Source organism: Artemia franciscana, chromosome 3 (assembly GCF_032884065.1).
Source record: "Artemia franciscana chromosome 3, ASM3288406v1, whole genome shotgun sequence".
Taxonomy (NCBI): domain Eukaryota; kingdom Metazoa; phylum Arthropoda; class Branchiopoda; order Anostraca; family Artemiidae; genus Artemia; species Artemia franciscana.
Window position 1 is genome coordinate 50,156,127 of NC_088865.1, and position 19,382 is coordinate 50,175,508.

The 19,382-nt window shown below is 35.1% G+C and overlaps 1 protein-coding gene and 1 long non-coding RNA gene across 16 annotated transcripts in view; one reads left to right on the forward strand and one right to left on the reverse strand.

Moving 5' to 3' along the window:
* The first annotated feature begins 231 nt into the window (after positions 1-231).
* LOC136025372 (putative methyltransferase DDB_G0268948) overlaps positions 232-19,382 on the forward strand; it is a 31,359-nt gene continuing 12,208 nt past the window's right edge. Inside the window, exons 1-5 of one of the 14 annotated variants that reach the window (XM_065701339.1) lie at positions 232-309; positions 4,645-4,702; positions 7,575-7,760; positions 13,476-13,636; positions 16,371-16,581. In XM_065701339.1, coding sequence (XP_065557411.1) covers positions 7,650-7,760; positions 13,476-13,636; positions 16,371-16,581 — 483 coding nt within the window. In that variant the 5' untranslated portion in view covers positions 232-309; positions 4,645-4,702; positions 7,575-7,649. Of the gene's footprint in view, positions 372-406; positions 484-574; positions 821-2,228; positions 2,654-4,644; positions 4,751-7,574; positions 7,761-13,475; positions 13,637-16,370; positions 16,582-19,382 lie in introns of those variants that run through there. The other 13 variants (XM_065701346.1, XM_065701337.1, XM_065701342.1 and 10 more) reach the window with 13 other exon arrangements.
* Positions 3,709-19,382, reverse strand: part of LOC136025374 (uncharacterized) — a 110,331-nt gene continuing 94,657 nt past the window's right edge. For both annotated transcript variants that reach the window (XR_010617080.1, XR_010617081.1), the window contains 2 exons: positions 12,425-12,532; positions 3,709-3,846 (listed from right to left, as the gene is read on the reverse strand). This is a non-coding gene — a long non-coding RNA (uncharacterized LOC136025374). The remainder of the gene's footprint in view (positions 3,847-12,424; positions 12,533-19,382) is intronic.

Here is a 19,382-nt window from a genome sequence, read left to right on the forward strand (position 1 = left end):
TTTCACGCAAAATCACTTTTCATGACAACCTGGTTTGTCACTGTTTCACGCAAAAACAGCGGTTGAGCTCAACCACACCGAGTGGTTGAGCTCAAACAGTCTCTTTGGTTGACGCGAAAAAAGGCCTTTGTGCTCAATAATCTTTTTTTATCGGGGTTAGAAAGTGCAAGCCCACGGACAAGTAATCCTGAGCGTTCGAGGGGGTGATCCAAGAAACCTCTGGGGTAAAAGATAACAGCAAATGCTTATCCAGCCCCATGTCACTCGAAACGCTATGGGTAACTACGAGAACAACAACATTTGTCACATGTAAATATATTGTATTTAGGGCCTAAATTTGCTTAGAAAAAAGTGTTTGGGTTCTTGTCTGGGTAAATTTATTCATATTCATGTAATTTTGCTCGGAAGATAGTGAATAAATCATTTAATGCCTTTTACGCTCTTTCCATATTCAGTTATTGCTTCTGGGGCAAATTTCATGATGTAAGCCTATAATTGGGGCTAAACTACCTCCAAGAAGGTATTTTGAAGCAACTACTTCCACTCCTTCTCCCTCTATATGGCCCTGACCTTTAAAAATATGTGTGTTATAAAAGTGAAACCTTGCAGAATAGATCTTCTACTTAATTGAAGTACAGCAAAATTGTTTTCAGCTTCATAACTTTGCTCAATCCTATTTTATAAGGTTTTAAAGATATGCAAGTAAATTTCCTAAATTTTGAAAAAGACATTAATATGGCTCAAAATTCTACTCAAATAACAGGAACTGCATTTTCAGGACAAGAGGCAGAGAAAAAGCAACTAGTAACTGAAAATTAAGGTAAAATGTTGTTTTGTCAAAATTTCAATAGGTATAGACCTGTCATGTAGGCAAATTTTAGGGCCCTCTAGAGGGAGAAGGAGTGGAGGTTGGTACTTTAAAATACCTTCCCAGGACATACTTTAGCCTGTAGACCCATCCCTCAAAGTTTCATTTTCCTAACCTAAACCCTTTCCGAGATAGCAAGAAGTCAATTAACTAGAATTTTACCGAGATAAATGTCCCACAAGTACTGCTGGCATTACATCTAATGTGACTAATAACAGCAGGCAATGAAATCCCAGCACATTTATGTAATTTTTTTTGGAAGTGGTTAAAATTAACATTTAGAAAAGCAAAAGTAGCTAGTAGTTTACATGGTATCATGCATAGAGGCAGTTCTATATTTATGGGTTAGTATGTGAATCCAAAACATAAGCAATAGGACTTTTATCAGCATTTTGTATGCATTTCAGCTGCAAATAGAGGATTCAATGATTCCTGGAGCAGACCCTCCCCCTTATCAAATCTTGTGACCAAGCTACAACTGATTTGACATATCTAGCTATAGTACAAATATTACTATAAAAAGCCCTGAGCTATAGGGCCTATATATTTTTTTTTCACTCAGAATATTATATTCACTGTATCCTTCTTAGTATACCTTCTTGGTCACATCTGTGTCAGAAAGTTTTAAATCTTGAACTGAGAGATTTTAGGAAGTAAAAAAACTTTAAAGATTAGAGAAATAAATTTGACACTGAGCAAACATGGCAAAAAAGGAAGTAAAGGACAGTTTTTTAATTTTGCCATTAGCTATTCTCACTTATTTACAACTACTATTGCTAAAAACTACTAACAAAACCCCAAGAAAAAGTCTTTACCTAAAGCTCTATGATGATAGAGCTTGGACAATCCTTTTTTGACCTGCAACTTAGGATCAGAGCAACCCTCCAAACAATCTCATGAGCACTGTGTTATTTGATCAACAACCTTACAACATTTTCAGCTGAGAATGTCCTCCAGGCATCTTCTTCAGTTTCCAATGATTATAAAGGTCTTTTTATCATTTTCCCCCTAATCAAGGATAGAAACTCCAAGTAGACCTATACCTGTGGCTTATGGCAAAAATGTGTGTATAGAACATGACAAGTTCTTATAGCTCAAATGCAAATAGTGGAAGGATTTTTGTGTTTAATGTTTCTAACTGATGTATCTGAATATAGTCTATTTGAAATTGTTGCGAATTTAATTTTGTATTTAACTGTTGTGAACTTTTCTTGAATTTTTAAAAGTGGGGTCCTGGAGACCCCACTCTGCAGTCAGTGTAGCTTTTTCACCCTGCCAGTTATGGTTAGAAACATGACTCCAAGCTCTCATATATTTCAAGCAATATTCTTGGGTCTCACTCTTGTTGTACATTTTTCAGGCTCTGGCCTTCCTCTTTACATGTTCTGTGAGAAATGGAAGCAGTTTATTTTGCCTATGAAAGATGATGCATGAATGATTTTCTGTTATTGATACAATTCATTAATGTCATGCATGATGTGCTCAGACTAGTTTACTGATGCATGCTCATGTTGTGTGGCTGGATAATCAATAAAACTTTGAAGGCAAATACTGAGGTTGAAGATAACTATTCAGGCACAATAAAAACAGAATAACTGAATGGTCATTATTTCCAATAGGAGGCTAACAACCAATCGATTACAGATCAACAGATGACAAGATCAACCTTTATGGGTTCTGATCACCTTTATATCTTCTTGGCTTATCAACTGCTTGGTGAAGAAATTGTTCACATAAGCAAGACCAGGAATATGAACCATCTATGCTCAATACTGAATGGCCAAGGTAATGGAGCCCATTGAGTTGTTGGAACTCAGCTGAAGTCCCTGGGTTCTATGGGGTTCTGATAATCTGATAATTATCAGTTCAGCAGAATGTTTAATGCTGAGGGTAATGGCTGTTAATCAATGATAGTTTTAGTTGTGTTTCACTTTTATAAGGTAGGTGCCATTAGGGCTCACATAAATGCACCCAGCTAGGATAATGTCTTCTGAAAATTTATTATCAAGTCATAGACATTCAATCTATGCCACATTAAAAATAGTAATTTTGATGCATCATAGCTTGAGATATCTGTAATTGAATGACTGTAATCTTGGAAAAGTTCTTCTTTCAACATATGAGCTTAGCAAAAGTTACCCTTGTATCATGATTATTCTTATTGTTGTTCACAAAACTTGTCAGTGATTAAACCCGTTCATGGTTGAGATGCTTTGTTCCAACTTAAATATCCTATTTTCATAATTGAGTAGGTTTTTCCAAGATTGGGCTGAGCCTTTAATATACATTTGTGACTGGGCTCTACTATTAACATAGCACATTGAAAAATCTAATAAAAAGATGACTAAAACCTATGACATATTAATTAAGAAAATATACATACTTATTCGCCAGGGGGGGGGGGAGTAAAATTTATAGGTTGTGTAATCGTTTTTGGTGATTTAATTGTTGAAATGGTGGTTGGCTGTTGAACTACAGGGTGTATTACCCTAAGGCTAAAAGATGTTTTTTAACCCTTGAATCCATTCCTTCTTGAATCCATTCCTTCTGTTTTAATCTTCAAAACAAATTTCCCAAGTTTAGTCTTTAAATGTTCCTCAGCTTTGTGATTAAAAATTTGAGGCTAATGTTCCATCATAGAAATCAAGATTTTAAGTGAACTCAGTACATATTTTAGAAATGCTTGATTTTTACCAGTGTTGATATTTAAAGATTCCCAAGATTTTTATTACAAATATAAAGCCTATAGACTATTGCAATATCGAAGTCCAAAATCAAAACATATCAACAATAATATGAAAAAACTTGATTTAAACCAAATGTAGCCTGGACTTCAAGTTTTAGAAATATCCTCTTGAAACAGAGGCTATAAGGTGGACATACTACTCATTGTGAAAATTAGATTCACACAAGGCTTTTTATTTTGTAACATAAGAAAGATAAAATAGGAATCTTTGGTCTTTATCCTTGCTCCATGCCTAGAAGAAGAAAAAGTTTATTATACAATACAATACAAAACACAATTCAAAATGGAATTACAATGCACTTATTCCTTCTCGAAAGGCTCAAAGACTCCCCCCTAGAGCTGTTCAAAGTGGAGGGAGGGTGGCAACTGGGTCATCTGACCTGAACAACGCTGCTGAGGGGAAGCACGGCTGGGGATTTGTCCACTTTGATCAATTTTTTTTTACTTTGATTTGTTTGTTGTTTTTTTTGCCTATATTTGAGCTGAAAGGGGGTATTGCAATTGATTTTTCCCCATGCGCCACCAATTGTGAACAGCTCTGTCCACATTCAAACATAGAAATGTTTCATCCTTTTGAACTCATGACTGTCTGTTGGCTTTTTAGGGAATTGTCCTGAATTGTTCAATGCTGATCATTCTAAATCGTTAAGATTATGGTATGTAATATGAAATCCCATATTTAAGTTAAATATTGATCATTCCAAATTATTAAGATCATGGTAAAATTTGGAATATTGTTAAATTTTCAGTTGAGCCCTGTAGAGATATAGAATTGTAATAAGAAAACAAGATAACATTTCATTTAGAATGCAGAAATAATTCCAAACTTGAGAATAGCACAGTGGATTTAATATTGTTTTTGATAGTCTCAATGAAAAAGGTGAAACTATTATTGAGTGGAAAATTATTATTGTTAAGATTTGTGGACAATTATTCAGTGAAATTTAAAAAAGGAAGGGTGTTCCTTTTAAAAGTAAAAGTATTCCTTTTCAAATGAAATTTGAAAGTCATATGTGAAGTTTTTTTTTAGATATATAGTGGAACATCTTTAGAAGTAAAATAGCTGGAGGATAAACATCACAGAAGAGGTGAGATTTGCTATTCTGTCAATGGTAAATAATTACAGTACCATGTTGGTTAGTATTTCCAGTTATTTTGATAGGTATATATTTATTTAAAACCCATCACAATGAAAACAAAGAAAAGAAAATAAACACTCAAAAGCAACAACAAACACTAGTCCTTAACATAAAGCTCTCTGTCGACTCTTAAAAAAAAGAACTAGATCTTTCAATTGCCAATCAAATGAGCCCTCTGAAGTTTATACAAGCATGCCTTCCAGAAGAACCATATGTACCCCTAGGGCATAACTTAAAATGTCTGTTCCTGAGCACTGGGGGGGGGGGATTATCGAGAACAGAGTTTTTGTTATCTGACCTTTTAACTATATTTAACAAAATGGCTATATCAAAACTTTTATATGTTGCATTTGGGAAAAAAGGGCATGGGGAGAGAGACTAGTTTGCCTCCAATCTCTTTTGACTCTTTAAAGTGAACTAGAGCTCTCACTTTCAAAGCAAATGGACCCTCTCTGAAGTTTATACCAGCATCCCTTCCATAAGGACCATTTTTGGCACCAGGGCATAACTTGCAACGCCTTTCCCTGGGCCCTGGGGACTCCATCAACACCACAGTCTTGTTATCTGATGTTTGAACTATTTTTATCAAAACAGCTATCTCAAAATTTTTGTCTAATGCATTTGGGAAATAAAGGGTGTGGTGGGGCTAGCCGTCGTTCAATCATTTTTATTATTGAAAATTAAACTAGAACTTTCAATTTCGAATCAAATGAGGCCTCCCTGAAGTTTATATGAACATCCCTTCCATAAGAGCCGTATAGGCCTATAACCTCAGTGCATAACTTAAAGTGCCCCCGGGCCTTGGGTTTTTTTTTAGACACCAGAGTGTTTATTATTTGACCTTTCAACTATTTTTAACAAAATGGTTATATCAAAAGTTTATCTGATGCATTTGGGAAAAATGGCGTTGGGAGGAGGGCTAGTTGCCTTCTGATTGCTTTTGACTCTTTAAAAGTGAACTTAAGAAAACGGCTATTTCAAAATTGTCATCTAATGCATTTGGGGAAAAAAGGGTATGTGGGGTCTAGCTGCCCTCCAATCATTTTTGATTTTTAAAAAGTGAACTAGAACTTTCAATGTCCAATCAAATGAGCCCTCTCTGAAGTTAATACAAGTATTCCTTCCATAAAAAAAACATATGTGTCTTCCAGGGCTAACTAACAACGCGTGACCCTGGGCCCTGGAGGGTTGTGTTAACACGGAGTTTTTTTTATCTGACGTTTGAACTATTAAAAAAAGGGTTATCTCAGAATTTGTATTGGATGTGGGGAAACTAGCTGCCCTCCGATCATTTTTACTCTTGAAAAGTGAACTAGAACTTTCAATTTCAAATTAATTGAGCCCTCTCTGAAGTTTATACGAGTCCCCAGGATATTACTACGAGCATCCCTTCCATAGGAACGATATATATCCCCAGGACATAACTTGCAACACCTGCCCCCGGGAACATAGGGGGTTGTGTTGACAACATATTTTTTTTTCTGATGTTTGAACTATTTTTGAAAAATAGCTCTATTAAATTGCTATCGATGGCTTTGGGGGACAAAGGTTTGGGGGGGGGATAGTTGCCCTCACATAATTTTCACTCTTAAAAAGGGCTGAAGGGCTATTCCATCTGAAGTGCCTCTGGGGAAAAAACAATAAAACATTGAAGCCGCGTGGCCTTTACTATGGACAAGATCTAGAGTAATAGCAAGATCTAGTGATCCCACCTGCCCTCAAGAACTATTATGCTAAGCATTTGAGAAATAACGCCAATTTTCGCTTGTAGAATCCTGCAACTGACATCACAGTAAGCGAAATATTAATTAAATTTCACCAAACCGTGGTTTTCAGAGGGTCCATCAGTGCTTCAAATTAGCTTAGAAAATAACTAGTAGAAATTCCTGCTGTTAACTATTTCTAGCTAAATTTGTATTATCTTTTCAAAAGAGTGCTTCAAAAGTCAGGCAAAAAATTTAGGGAGCTTGAAAAATGAAACTTGGTAATACTTTGTATAAAAATAAAACAGGATTAATTGGTCACTGGGAATGACATAATTAGTCTCGCCATTTATGAAACAGTCAAAACAGCTTTAATGCTTAGCTTTAAGGCAAGCTTTAAGTTGCTTTAAGTTTAAGTTAGCTTTAAGTTGCTCGAAAGCAACAAAACCTAGCTCTGACAGGTTGACTCACTAATGCTAGCTATAATTAATTAACAACTGCACTAATGAAAAAACACTATAGTCCCTAAAAATAAATTGTGCCACATTTTTTAAAAAAGTTCTTGCTTTGAGTTGGAAACAATTTGCGCGACGTACAACAAATTCTATTTTGGTGAAAAATACAAAAAAAAACTGTTTTAAATAAAATTACCAACACAAAAGATTTCCAATCGAGGTCTTTTGGCGGGGGTATAAAAATGTAGCTCCTCCTCTTAGTTGATGTCATTCAGCTTAAACGAATCACACAGTTTTATTAATTTTTATGTGGAAAAGAAACAATTAAAAATAAGAGCTTCATCCAAAAATAGTCTGATGTTGAATTAAAAATTCATGTCCTGTAGTAAATCAACAAGCTCAGTTTTTTGTGCAAGGAATGGTAGTCCAATAGGTGATCAAAATTTAAAAGAAAAGGAGCAAAAAAGTATTGTGCTTCACTGTAAACCACCATAAGGCTTAAGTAGTTGAGTTGTACAATTATAACTTTTGTTTATCTAACCTCCTCTTCATTTAAGACTAACTAAAACAATGTGTTTTCTAACATTTTATTTCTATTAATTATTTTATTGGTGTTTCGAATTTTATAGGTATTTGTAAACAAATCTTATATCCTCCTTTCAGACATTTTCAAACACTGTGTGTATCACAAAGTTCCCTATTGGAAATAACTCAATTATAGATTGCTGACCAAAGAGAATGTCTCAGCAATACTTTCGAGACAGTTTACATGCTCTGTGTTATGCCCAGTTCAGGCCAAAACCACCAAAAGCCTTGATTCAAAGGATTATTAGTTACATTAAAGAGAAGGTTTGTATTCAATGTTCAAAGGGATATAACTAGAAGAACAAATATACCTAATATTATTTTCCATAGTTATGTATAAGAGGAGAAGCTAGAACAATATGCTTCTCTATATTTAGAGAGCATTAGGCCAACCGTTCAGCACTTTCCAAATACGTTAAAATCTTCCATAAGATTATAATCAAGCCTCACAGACAATGAGGCCGCATATCCTAAGACTATAGCAGTTGCTCTCTTCAAGACCACTTAAACGCTATAGTAACTTATCTCACTTGGCAATATGCAGAAATTTTTTATGAATTATGCCTCTGGTGTGCCTTTCATTTTAATCCACATTTATTCAGTTTTGTCTATAGCCTAGGGTGCTGAAAATGCACCCTACCCCAATGACTACTAGATATCTTGTCCTAGCGTATATACAACTAAACGAAAACACTAAAGTCATATAATTCTTACTTTATTATATGCAGCGTTTTCGCCTTTTCTCTATTTCTTTAGAAATGACATTAACTTCATTTGTAATAAAAACTTCCACTTCATTTATAACAAAAAATTCGATTTAATTTGTAACAAAACTTCATTTTCTACAAAATCAAACAGATTTTTACATTAGGGACTAGACTACAAACAACAAAATCAAAGAAACTGAATAAAGAAGATAAACCACAAATAGGGCAAGACCCCAAGTACTCGGCAAGTCCCTCATCTTGGCCACATATTCTGATTAAGAAGTAGCTTTTCCATACATAGACATTAGGGTACTAATGTTGGACATTATGTGTATAGGGCTAGATAGTTCTGATTGGCTTATTGTTAGGACTAGTCCAGTTGGGATTGGCCGACTACAATCTTTGAAAACATCTGGTTTTTGGACATTTGAATTTAAACATAAGCGACCTGTGCACACTAGCCTATTTCAATACAATTGTTCTGTTTCACAACACTTGTCCTAGACTAACTCGATCCAAGGTTGACTCTTTCTGTGATTGGGATATGTTGTTCTAGCTTTAAGATCCTGTGTTAAAGATTTTCTAAGATTAGTCCCAAGCTTTAAATTTGTAGCCGAGAATAGGCTATGATAAATTTGTATTCTAGAACAAGAATTGCTAGATTAGCTAGAACAATTGTCCTTAAAGAATTGGGATAATAAGTAAAAATTTTAGCGTAAAGAGCTTTTTTTTGAGGAGGGGGAAACCCTTTTTATATGCGTAATAATTTCTTTCTGTTTTAAGCTTTGCTCCTTACTTTTAATTGAAAAAATTGTTCTTTTTGATTTGATTTATGATCATTTTTAAATAATACCGTGAAATACGGCTCCCCCTCAATGAAAAATCCCCCCCCCCATAGAAAATTCTTCCCCTGGAAAGCTGTTTTAGCTGTTTTCACGTAAAATAACCCCTTTCCCAGGGAAGTTCCCCCAGAAAATTTCTTGCGGATGATCTCGAATGAAAAATTTTTCTTAGCTCACTTTCATTTGAAGAAGACTTTAATTTCTGATTGTTTTTAAAATTAGGCGGCAATTCCCTCCTTCATGGAAAAGTTTTCCAGCAAGAAGCCCCCACCCCCTAGTATAAAGTTGTTTTCGCAGAAAGTTCCCTCTGAAAAACATATGCCGTGGAGACCCCCCCCCCTTCTACAGAAAGATACTCTATATAATTCTAACTCGGTAAAAACTTGCCGTGGACGATTACCCTGAATATCTCCACATGTAAAATTGAGTCGGTAAGACAAATAAAAATAATATTGCAGAAATTCTAGCAAATTCCTCCCGAGTAAAATTTCCCCTGGAAAGTTCAGCTACCGAAAAATTCCCTCCCCTGTGGAAAATCCTCACAACAGAAAATTTCCCCTTCCCGGAAAAGTGTCTGTATACTTCTCAGTAACAAATGCTATACGTAAACAATGGACAAGCTTCGTGACTTACAGTCGTTTCTCCAGGTGTTGTAAGGGGTCATGTTATTCCCAAATGCATAATTACAAGACTTTTCATTTATGCTGAACAAAATGGCCATTTCAAAATTTAGAAAATTTTAATAGATCTATTCGAGGAAAAAAGGAGTGAGCAGGAGGGGGGCCTCTTGCCCTTGTATCGTTTTGGTCACTCAAAAAGGCACTAGAACTTTCCCTTTCGTTTGAATGAGCCCTTTCCTGATATTCTAGGACTATTGGTTCGATCCAATCACCCATGGGAAACATAAACCAAAAAGAAAAAACACGCATCCTTGATCTTTCTTCTGGCAAAAAATATAAATTCCACAATTTTGTAGATGGGAGCTTGAAATTTCTACAAGAGGGTTCTTGGATACGTTGAATTTGATGCTGTAATTTTGTTTAAGTTTCTTTGATCTGTAAGGGATGTTTTCTCCCTTTTTCAAAAATTGGGCTAATTTTCTCAGGCTCGCAGCTTTTGATGGGTAACACTAAAGTTAATAAATCTCAAATATATGGAATCAGCATAATAAGCAAAACCTTCAGGTCTATATCTTAATATCAAAATTCCGTTTTTTCGAGTTTTGGTTACTTTTGAGCCATGTAGTTCATTAGTTACAGATCGTTACCACGGTTTGTTTGATTGACAAGTTACAAAACTTGAAAATTCAATTAAAGTTCTTCAGTGGGGTTCTATGATTTTTCTGTAGTTAGGGCGGGAGGCAGATACCTTAAAGGTTGCATTTTAAAAGACAAACATCCCAGCTTTCATTGTACCATCACATACACACAGAATTAGCTCTAAAGGAGAAATGAGGGGATGGCCAGGTAGAAATTGATGCATAATCCCCAGGCCCGTAATCAGGATTTTGTTTGCGTGTGGAGGGGGGGGGGGGTGTAAAAAGAAACTTTAGAAAACGTATCAAAAATGCGGAATTGATATCTACTCCCCTATGATTTCTGGGATTATTCCTGGTCTAGGCTATTATTATGAAAGTAAAGAGTAACATTAAATCCAAAAATGAACAGAATTTATTCCGTATAGGAAGGTGACTGCACCTTCCTTATCAACACCTCCACATTATGTTCGCAGAAACTTCGAAGTGTGCTCATTAGATCAGAAATTGAGAGTTCTAGTCCTTTTTTAAATTCCAAAGGAATTGGAGACCAACGAGCCGCATGGGGGTGGTTTTTTCCAAGGGTGTATTTTATTCTGGGGGGGGGAGTATTTTCCCCGGGGGGTTTTATTGGGGGGGGGGGGTAAACGCCGGCCACCAAAAAACTGCCCCATACATCACAAAAGATATAATAACATTTTGACAGTTTTTTTCCTTTTATAGGTGTTGGCTTTGTTTTGTAATGTTATCCTGTTTTTATAATGGTAAAAAGGTAAAGAATACGGCATTGGACCTTACAGGCCTCACCATTGGTGCTGATTTCCATTTCTTGCCCTTTCAGCCAGGAGGTTCAGTGAGGGTTTGGGGCCAACCATTCTGTGTTTTCACACACCCTTCCTGTTCACCTTACCCAGATATTTCCAGGTACTCATTTAGCGCTGGGTTGATTGGCTGATCTTACAGAGTGGCGCCACTGATCATCGTTTGATAATGCTAGTGGGGAAATTGTACAGATTATCCCCATTTTGGGACCACACATTTCTGAGTATCAGCGTCGAATTAGCATCAGCTAAATCAATTAAGGCTAATTCAACTAAATCCTAAATCAAAGTGGATTAGCTAAAGTCAAAGTGGTTTTATCAATGCTGTAGATATAAGTATCACATATTTGGTTAAATTTTCCTTTTCGCCTAACAGTAGTTGACCTATGCGTTGATTCATGCCGAGAATAAGTCGAAAGCTTTCAGTGGAATCCCTGGTTTTATTGTTATTCATGGAGAGGAACTTGGATCCTGTATTTTCCAACGGTTCATCCTCTGTTACTCCCAATGCTATGAAATGGCTACTAATATTTATCTATTTATTCCAATCATTTAACCAGGAGAAATTATGCTGGACAAGCTTTATTACAGTTTGCCGTTCTTTTGCAGTCTTATTCACAGTTGACATAGCTAATTCTAGCTCAGAGATGCATGTCTTGAACAGTGGCGTAATTTGTCTTGAAGAGGCGAAGTTGTAGCCAACATTCGCTCGTCAAGTGAAAAATGAGCCATAAAGTACTGTAAAGGCGAAAGTATACTAAAGAAAACTGATATTTTCTGTGGATGCTTGAATGCCGTAGGCCTATCTTAGTTTTGACAGAATTTTTGAGGACGGTAAATTTCAACGGGGGGGGGGGATCTGGGGGCAGTTGCCAACCTAGTCCCGTAGTAAATTACACCCTTGGTTTTGAGGCTGTATATGCATATTGCTAAGTGGATTCAAATTGAACAGAGTTTGGGTGTAGCTGAAGGGTCTGTTTCTTCTTATTTTCTTAAGTGCTTCATTAACATGAGACTAGATGTTGAATGTTACCATTTCATAGACAAGGTCCTTAAATATAGCTTTCATATTTTTCAATTTTAAGATTTCGGCTTGTGGCTTCTGTTAATTTTTTTTAATGAGTTAATTTGGTTTGTAAACATCCGAACCTTTTCTGATGTAGATCCAGTAATAGAAAACTGGACTGAGTTGTCAGACTTCAGCTCGTAACTAGAGAGATCAGATTGCTCCTTCTTTTTCTGTCGGTTATGGGGTTCCTGTTTTTATTTTCTTATTCTAGAAATCTACGTTCAGGCAAATTACCTTTCAAAAGCTGTAACATAGATAGCCGTTGTTATTGTTGTAATTGAATGGAGCTTCCAGAATTTCTTCTCTATGCTCCAGGATCTTTTTTTCTGTTTTATCATCAACCTAGAAAAAAAAAAAAAAAAAATCTTCACAGTCATGCTTTGTCGTACTGATTAATCTACTACACACAAAACTATTAGACTAATACCTTGTCAAAAATCATAAAATATCAATTAAATCAATTATAAATACAATAATTAAAATAGTCAAAAATTCAGAAAGTGCACAAACCAAAAAATTTACAACTAACAATATCCTGGCACTTCCTACATAAAGAGGGATGTCCTACCGTCCTTAGGAAATCCCTCATTGTAGTGGCGTCAAAAATTACCAAAAAACAATTTAAAAAATAACATCAATCAATACACTTTCATCATATATATAGCAAAAAAAATTACCAAATTTCAAATATAATTTAATTCGACAGACTGACAGCTTGCTTTCATTAACAAACATATAAAACAAGTGGTAAATCCAATACCAACAAAGAAATAAAAATAAAACTTACACACTTATACCCCCAGCAAATAAAAAGTAAACTAGATTATATAAATATAACTATCTCACGGCTAGGTAGCCGTGTTCAACATACAGCATGCTTTCGTAGTTCCTAGGTTTTATCTCAGATAGATGGCGCTGGTATCCGTGCGTCTTATCCTTGTAGTTCGTTGTGTTTAATTACAAGAGAACTAGCGTAAACAAAGAAAAGATCCAGATATTTTAATCGTCGGAGAGCTAGCTTGTATGATTAGAAAAAAGGCTATTGTTGGGGTTTTCAGTTAAGATATATATCACCTCCGCTTACGCAATATAGCCCAAAACGTAAAACTCTTAACGAAAGATAGACTTTGATTATTTTTAAGATGGGGCTTGATCTGACATCTAAAGTTACTCATTTACAGTACACGGCTTGGCGCAGGGAGGAAATTATTAGATAGGTTATTCATCAAATTATTAGCCAAATTTTTGTCCGCTACTTTAACCTGATCTGATCGTTTATTTGTAGTATGATGGCCCATTGCTTACTGCCTATGATGTTGGGTGTGGTAGTGGACAAAGTACGGAGCTTTTATCAACCTATTTTACAAAAGTCCATGGAACAGATGTCAGTCGTGCGCAGATAGCTGAGGCAACGAAAAGAGTCAAGGCCCAAAATGTAGTATTTAGGTATTTTAGCAACAGTTGCTTATAAACAACTATTTTGGTGCTGTTTTTCTTGACCTGGAGAATTTATCCACCATTGGCGTCGATCCACAGAATTAACTGGGTGGGGGGGGACAATTCCACTTGAAGTACAAAAAAGTCATTTTTGAATCAAAATACGGAAAAGACGTATTTTCTAAAATCTAGAGAAAAGAGGTTATTGGGTCATAACCAAATTGGTATGGAATCAAGTGTATGTGCACACATAAAAAAATTGTTGTGATAAGAAATTTTAGTGAATCGCATCAATGAGCAATTTTATTAGTAATTATATTCAAACAGGATATGTTTCTGTTGTTTGGAAGGAAAAATGGCAGAAAAATTGATATGTTGCACAGAAAGTTGAATTCCGTTAATTAAAATATCGCTTCACAAAGAAGTAAAATTACTTCGTTTGCAAACTTAATCGCCTGGACAGTCAACTTTTTCTCCTTTTGTGAACATTTGTTTAGAACTAGATTAAGAATAAATGCCCTAGTTGTGTAATATCGGAGTCTGTGTAGTATTTTTGTTTTTGTTATTGGCATGTAAAGCAGAAACTATCAAATTCGGTTGAGTTCCCATCACCTTGTAAACATCACTTTCTAAAACACCAGTCTAAAACTAAATTAGAACTAGAATTCCATAAAAGCAAATTTAATCTTCCATAAGGAGAAGTTAAGTAGAAGTTAGAATAGTTAGTAGCTAGATAAGTAGTAATAAAATGAACAAATTTGTTCCCGAAAAAGTTTGACTTTATTGAAATTTTATCTAATCTTCATCCTTTTGGGGATTACATTCAGAGGAAAAGGAGAACATCAGCGAAAATTCAAGCCAGATTCTTTATAATATACAAAATGTTTTTTAAACAAAAAGGTTATGGATTTTAATCGTGTTTATATTTTTTAAATGTATCTGTAAAAATTTTGAGGATTTAAGGTAATGGCTAGCAACCTTTTTTTAGCTGTTGTTAAAAATCTGTCATAATGCGTGTAGCGTATGATTCAGTAGTATTTTTATTTTAAAACAGTATTTTACTAAATATTCTTTAACCAAAAGTCACATTACATCATTGCACTGCAAATTATTTTCGGCCTGTTATTTTGGCCTGATTCTTGACCATATTTTTAACGCGATTTTGACCTGTTCTAGTTAACAATAAAGCTTCTTTGATTCTCTGAATTATTCCTTTTTTTTTAATTGCAGAGGCATTGAGCAAGTCATTGGAACGATTTATAAATGTGTTTTTAAAAAATTCGCCGTCTGTAAATGGTTTCCATTGATACCAATGCTAAGAGCCGCAACAAAGCCGGTAGTGTGATTGTAGCTTTTGACAAAACTTCCACTGTCATATTACTGATATTGCTAATGTTCCGAAAAAATTGTCGCTCAGTGTTGGGAATCTTGGGGGCAATAACATCTCTGCATAAACTACATATCAATCTGACACCATCTGCGATACATCCGTACTTGGCCGTCTACACTTCTTAGAACGACCTCTTTTATGCATTTTTGTGTCACGAGCAATAATTTTTTTTAAATAATAGCAACCATTTACTTAGGTAACTGAGTAACAAATTACTTTTCTGTGTAACTACTTCTCTATCCTTGTGCGGCTGAACATAACTTAAAACTGAAAGAACGATTTATGACGCATCTCTAATAATGGTAAAATATGTTTGGAGAAAATCGCTATATTCCGCTTATTGTCGTTGCCACAATTATGCCATCAAACTGAAGCGTGTTTTTCAGTATTTATTTTTCTTTTATGTACTAACAATATTCGTTTTATAATTATGTTTTGTGATTTTAATTTTGAAGTTTTTTAGAAGCTGAAACGGGTCACTTCAAATTAATAAATGGGTCATAGGTTGCCAACCCCCGATTTAAGGGAAAAAAACTGTTTAAGCCACAGGAGAAAAGTAAGGCAGCTTAACAAAAAATCAAGCAAGCTGCTAATTCTTTTTCCTTTTAGATTCCTTATATGTGGCGTTATACGTTCTGTATCATTATAAATTGTAATCCTGCCCCTAATCCCTCAGATCCCTCCCTGACGGGAGGATGTACACCCCCTGAAGGTTAAAGATGAAGTTTTCAACTGCGTGATAAAACCTTATTTGATTTTTTTTTTGTATTTTCCAATTTCTACATACAATTAAAACGAAAGATGTTTTTTGGTATATATCCAGTTTTTGGCTTCTGTAGCTTGCCTTTTAATTTGAATCCTAGTTTACGTTATGGTTTGAGCAGTTACAACTTTGGTAGGATTTGGTACAGAATATATTGCCATTTGAAATTTAGAGTTAGCCCTCCAGTTCTCACAAAAATTGGATGCACGTCCCCTAAAAGTGATGTATAGTTGACAAACCTTCCCTATAGTTGACAAACGTTGAATAGTTAGTGTTTTCAGTCAAATTTATGTTTCTTCATGCATTGACTTCTCATATTCCAAGGTGGAGCCAAAGGCGTAGCTTGGGTTTTCAGTGCCCGGTGACCATGTCAGGTTTTTTTCCCACATTCACTATCAATACCATATAAATTAGGGAAGAAACAGGTTAACGCCCCCTCAGAGGCTGTGCGTAATAACAACCATCCTCCCTGCCCCCTGGGTTCTCCCGATAAAACCCTGTTTTTTTCGTATAATAGTTTCAAAAATAAAGGTGAGGCATACCCATAACTCTTTGGACTCTTTCAATTTTCTATATCGTCTATTTTTCAGTGTGGCATTGGCTGAAAATATACCAGAACCTGCTAACTCAGTCCAACTGATCTCAGCTAGCCAGGCTGTTCATTGGTTTGATCTTCCGAAATTCTTTAAAGAAGCTGATAGAACGCTTGTAGAAAATGGAGCTATTGCTCTATATGGATACAGTTTCCCCGAGATTAATATTCCTGAATTTAAAAAGGAGTTGAAAGATGCAGTAGATCATGTAATCATTTAGTATCATTTCACTAACATTTAGTAGGCTGTATAGTTTTGTAATTCTTCACTTTCAGAAATTCATTATAATTTCAGGTTCCTCTCTGGTTGATTCTATCAGCTGCACAAAATGTTGGTAACTCGGGTATGATAGATAAAAAAATATTCTTGTTTTTCGCCTGTTTGGGGAATACAACCACCTTTGTTGAGGTCGACTGTGATACCTGTTGGCCGTTCTTATGAATGGATATTGAGTTTGGGTAATTTTTGTCTTTGTATGGGATAGCTAACGTCCCACTTGGTAATTATCTTGTATGGTAATTGTTGGAACCGATGGCAAATCTTCAAGTAGTTGATAGCGTTGAAGAGGCTACGGCTTTTTAAAGTTTTAAACAAAATATAAAAGATATGGATAATTTGGTTTCAAGGAAAATATCCAATACTAAATTTGTTAAAGAATTGCAGCTTTAAAAGCCCCCCAAAAAAGACAATTTTACTGGAACAAAAATGAAAATAAAAGGAAGATATTATATTTGCAATAGCATTCTGATAGTAAAATTTGTGCAGGGATTTTCAGTTCAATATGCCCAACGTTTTAAAATATCTTGAATGTCATCATCAAAGTGACATATTAGGAGAGGCATCTATAAAAATCACAAGTGAATTCGCAAATAATTGCATGTACAGCATAATTGCCCACTTTCTGCAGAGAGATTCATGGAGATGTTTCAGTATTTCAAGTTCAAGTTCTATTTATTTTTATAAAATAACAAAAACAGTATCCCAAAGGGCTAAATGGCCCGTTATTTGGGAAACGGCATACAATAAATAAAGAATCATAAAACTTGTCATAAACATACTAACCAACATCTAAATATAAATATATAAGGAAAAGAAATCAACTCACCGGCAGTCCCCACGAAACAGCGACCCCCACATCACCCGACAATGAAATACAAATTAAAACTCTCTGCGTCATCGAGGATACAACACCAACAAAACAACAACCCAAAAAAGAAAAAAAAATAAACCATAAGAAACATTTAATAAGAAGCCTTTAATAAGAAACTTTTCATCTGTCTCTTAAAGGAGCCAAGTGTTTGTGACTGCCGGATCTCAGCGGGAACCAAGTTCCAAGCACGCCCCACAGTCACAGTCAGGCCGAAGTCTGAACGAACCGAGGGACTAGCTGGAATCATCACATCCTCCCGGTTACGAACTATATACAAATTTACTTCCCCTACTACTTTGAGCGGTCCCGAAAAACAACATGGGAGATCTCCCTGGAAGTATTGATATGCCAACGAAGATAGAGATAAAACATAAATATCTTTAATTTTGAGATATTTTGTGCGTCATGGTTTTAGACGCATACCAGTTCTTAGGGGTCTAGGATCCCATAAGAGGGTAGGGACTACTTCTTTAACTTGCACTTGATTACACTTGCTCATCATTGGTGCACCAGCAGTGAAACCAATTCACAAAAATGTAGGAGGGGGAGGGGGTAATGCTCATAAAAGGGATCTAGGAAATATTTTTCAGAATTCTTTATAAATTATCTTTTCGTTTGAATCGCTCACTGAAGAACGATAACATTTCCCGAAATTTAATGGTCAAAATTAGAGACGGATCGTTTCATTAATAATTAAAATTCATAAATAATTATTCTGTACGCCAAGGATCTTTTATTAATAACCAAAATTCATAAATATTTATTCTGTACCCCAAGGATCTTTTATTAATAAATTAAAATTCATAAATAATCATTCTGTACCCCAAGGATCTTTTATTAATAATTAAAATCCATAAATAATTATTCTGTACCCCAAGGGTTCAGTATGTAAAGTGGCATGTACGTGGGTGGGTTCTATTGGTCACTGTCTTTGCTTGTGATACCGCTGATACTTGTGATTTCGTTCTGATACGCTGATACATGTGATAATTGTGATACCGCTATCACAAACAAACGAAGCTTTCCATTAAAATTAAATAGCGAATTTTAAAACTTGGAACAAATAGCAATTACATTGATTGAAGAAATTGAACTTAGAATAAACAGAAAAATTAAAGGAACATAAATTAACACCAGTCACTTTTTGATGCCCCCCTACCCCCAACAAACTGCCCAGAAACATAGTCTGTTATCATTCATGCTTAACTAGAAATTGAACAAACTGCGCAGATTTGAGATGGGTCTAAAAGGGAAAAAAAAATAGTGACAAAATAAGCTTTCTTTGAATATTCCAAAAAATGGATTTAAAAGGAAAAAATCATGACAAAATAAGTTTTCTTTTCAACAATATAACTGAATGAAGTGTCTCGTATGTTTTAGGTTGATAAATTTTAAGACAAATATATGGGGCGTTTCTGTCCACAAAAACATGGAGCGTCATTTTGCACTAGCATAAACTAAGGAAAATAAATGCTTAAATTTGAGTCTTGTTTTACGTAATTATTTTTTTATATGTTTGAAAGGCATGAATTTAGAAGAAGAAACCGTAGATGAAAATGTATTGCATATTAAAATAACAAATCTCAATGGATTGTTATAGATACAGTTGTATCATAAGAGAAAGGACGTTGGCGTAGAATTAGGCCCGAGCTAAACCATAGTCAAACCTGTAAATGAAAAATAGAAGAAGATTTATGAAGAACATGGAAATTAAGCATTTTTAAGTTATGGCTGACTCTTTGGTCAGGTACGAATTGTACGCATAAAATTAACAATGTTTAATTCGAGAAATTACAAACCACAAACATAATCGGTCCATAGTATTTTATTGACTAGTGTGGCTTTGTTTTTGCCCAGGC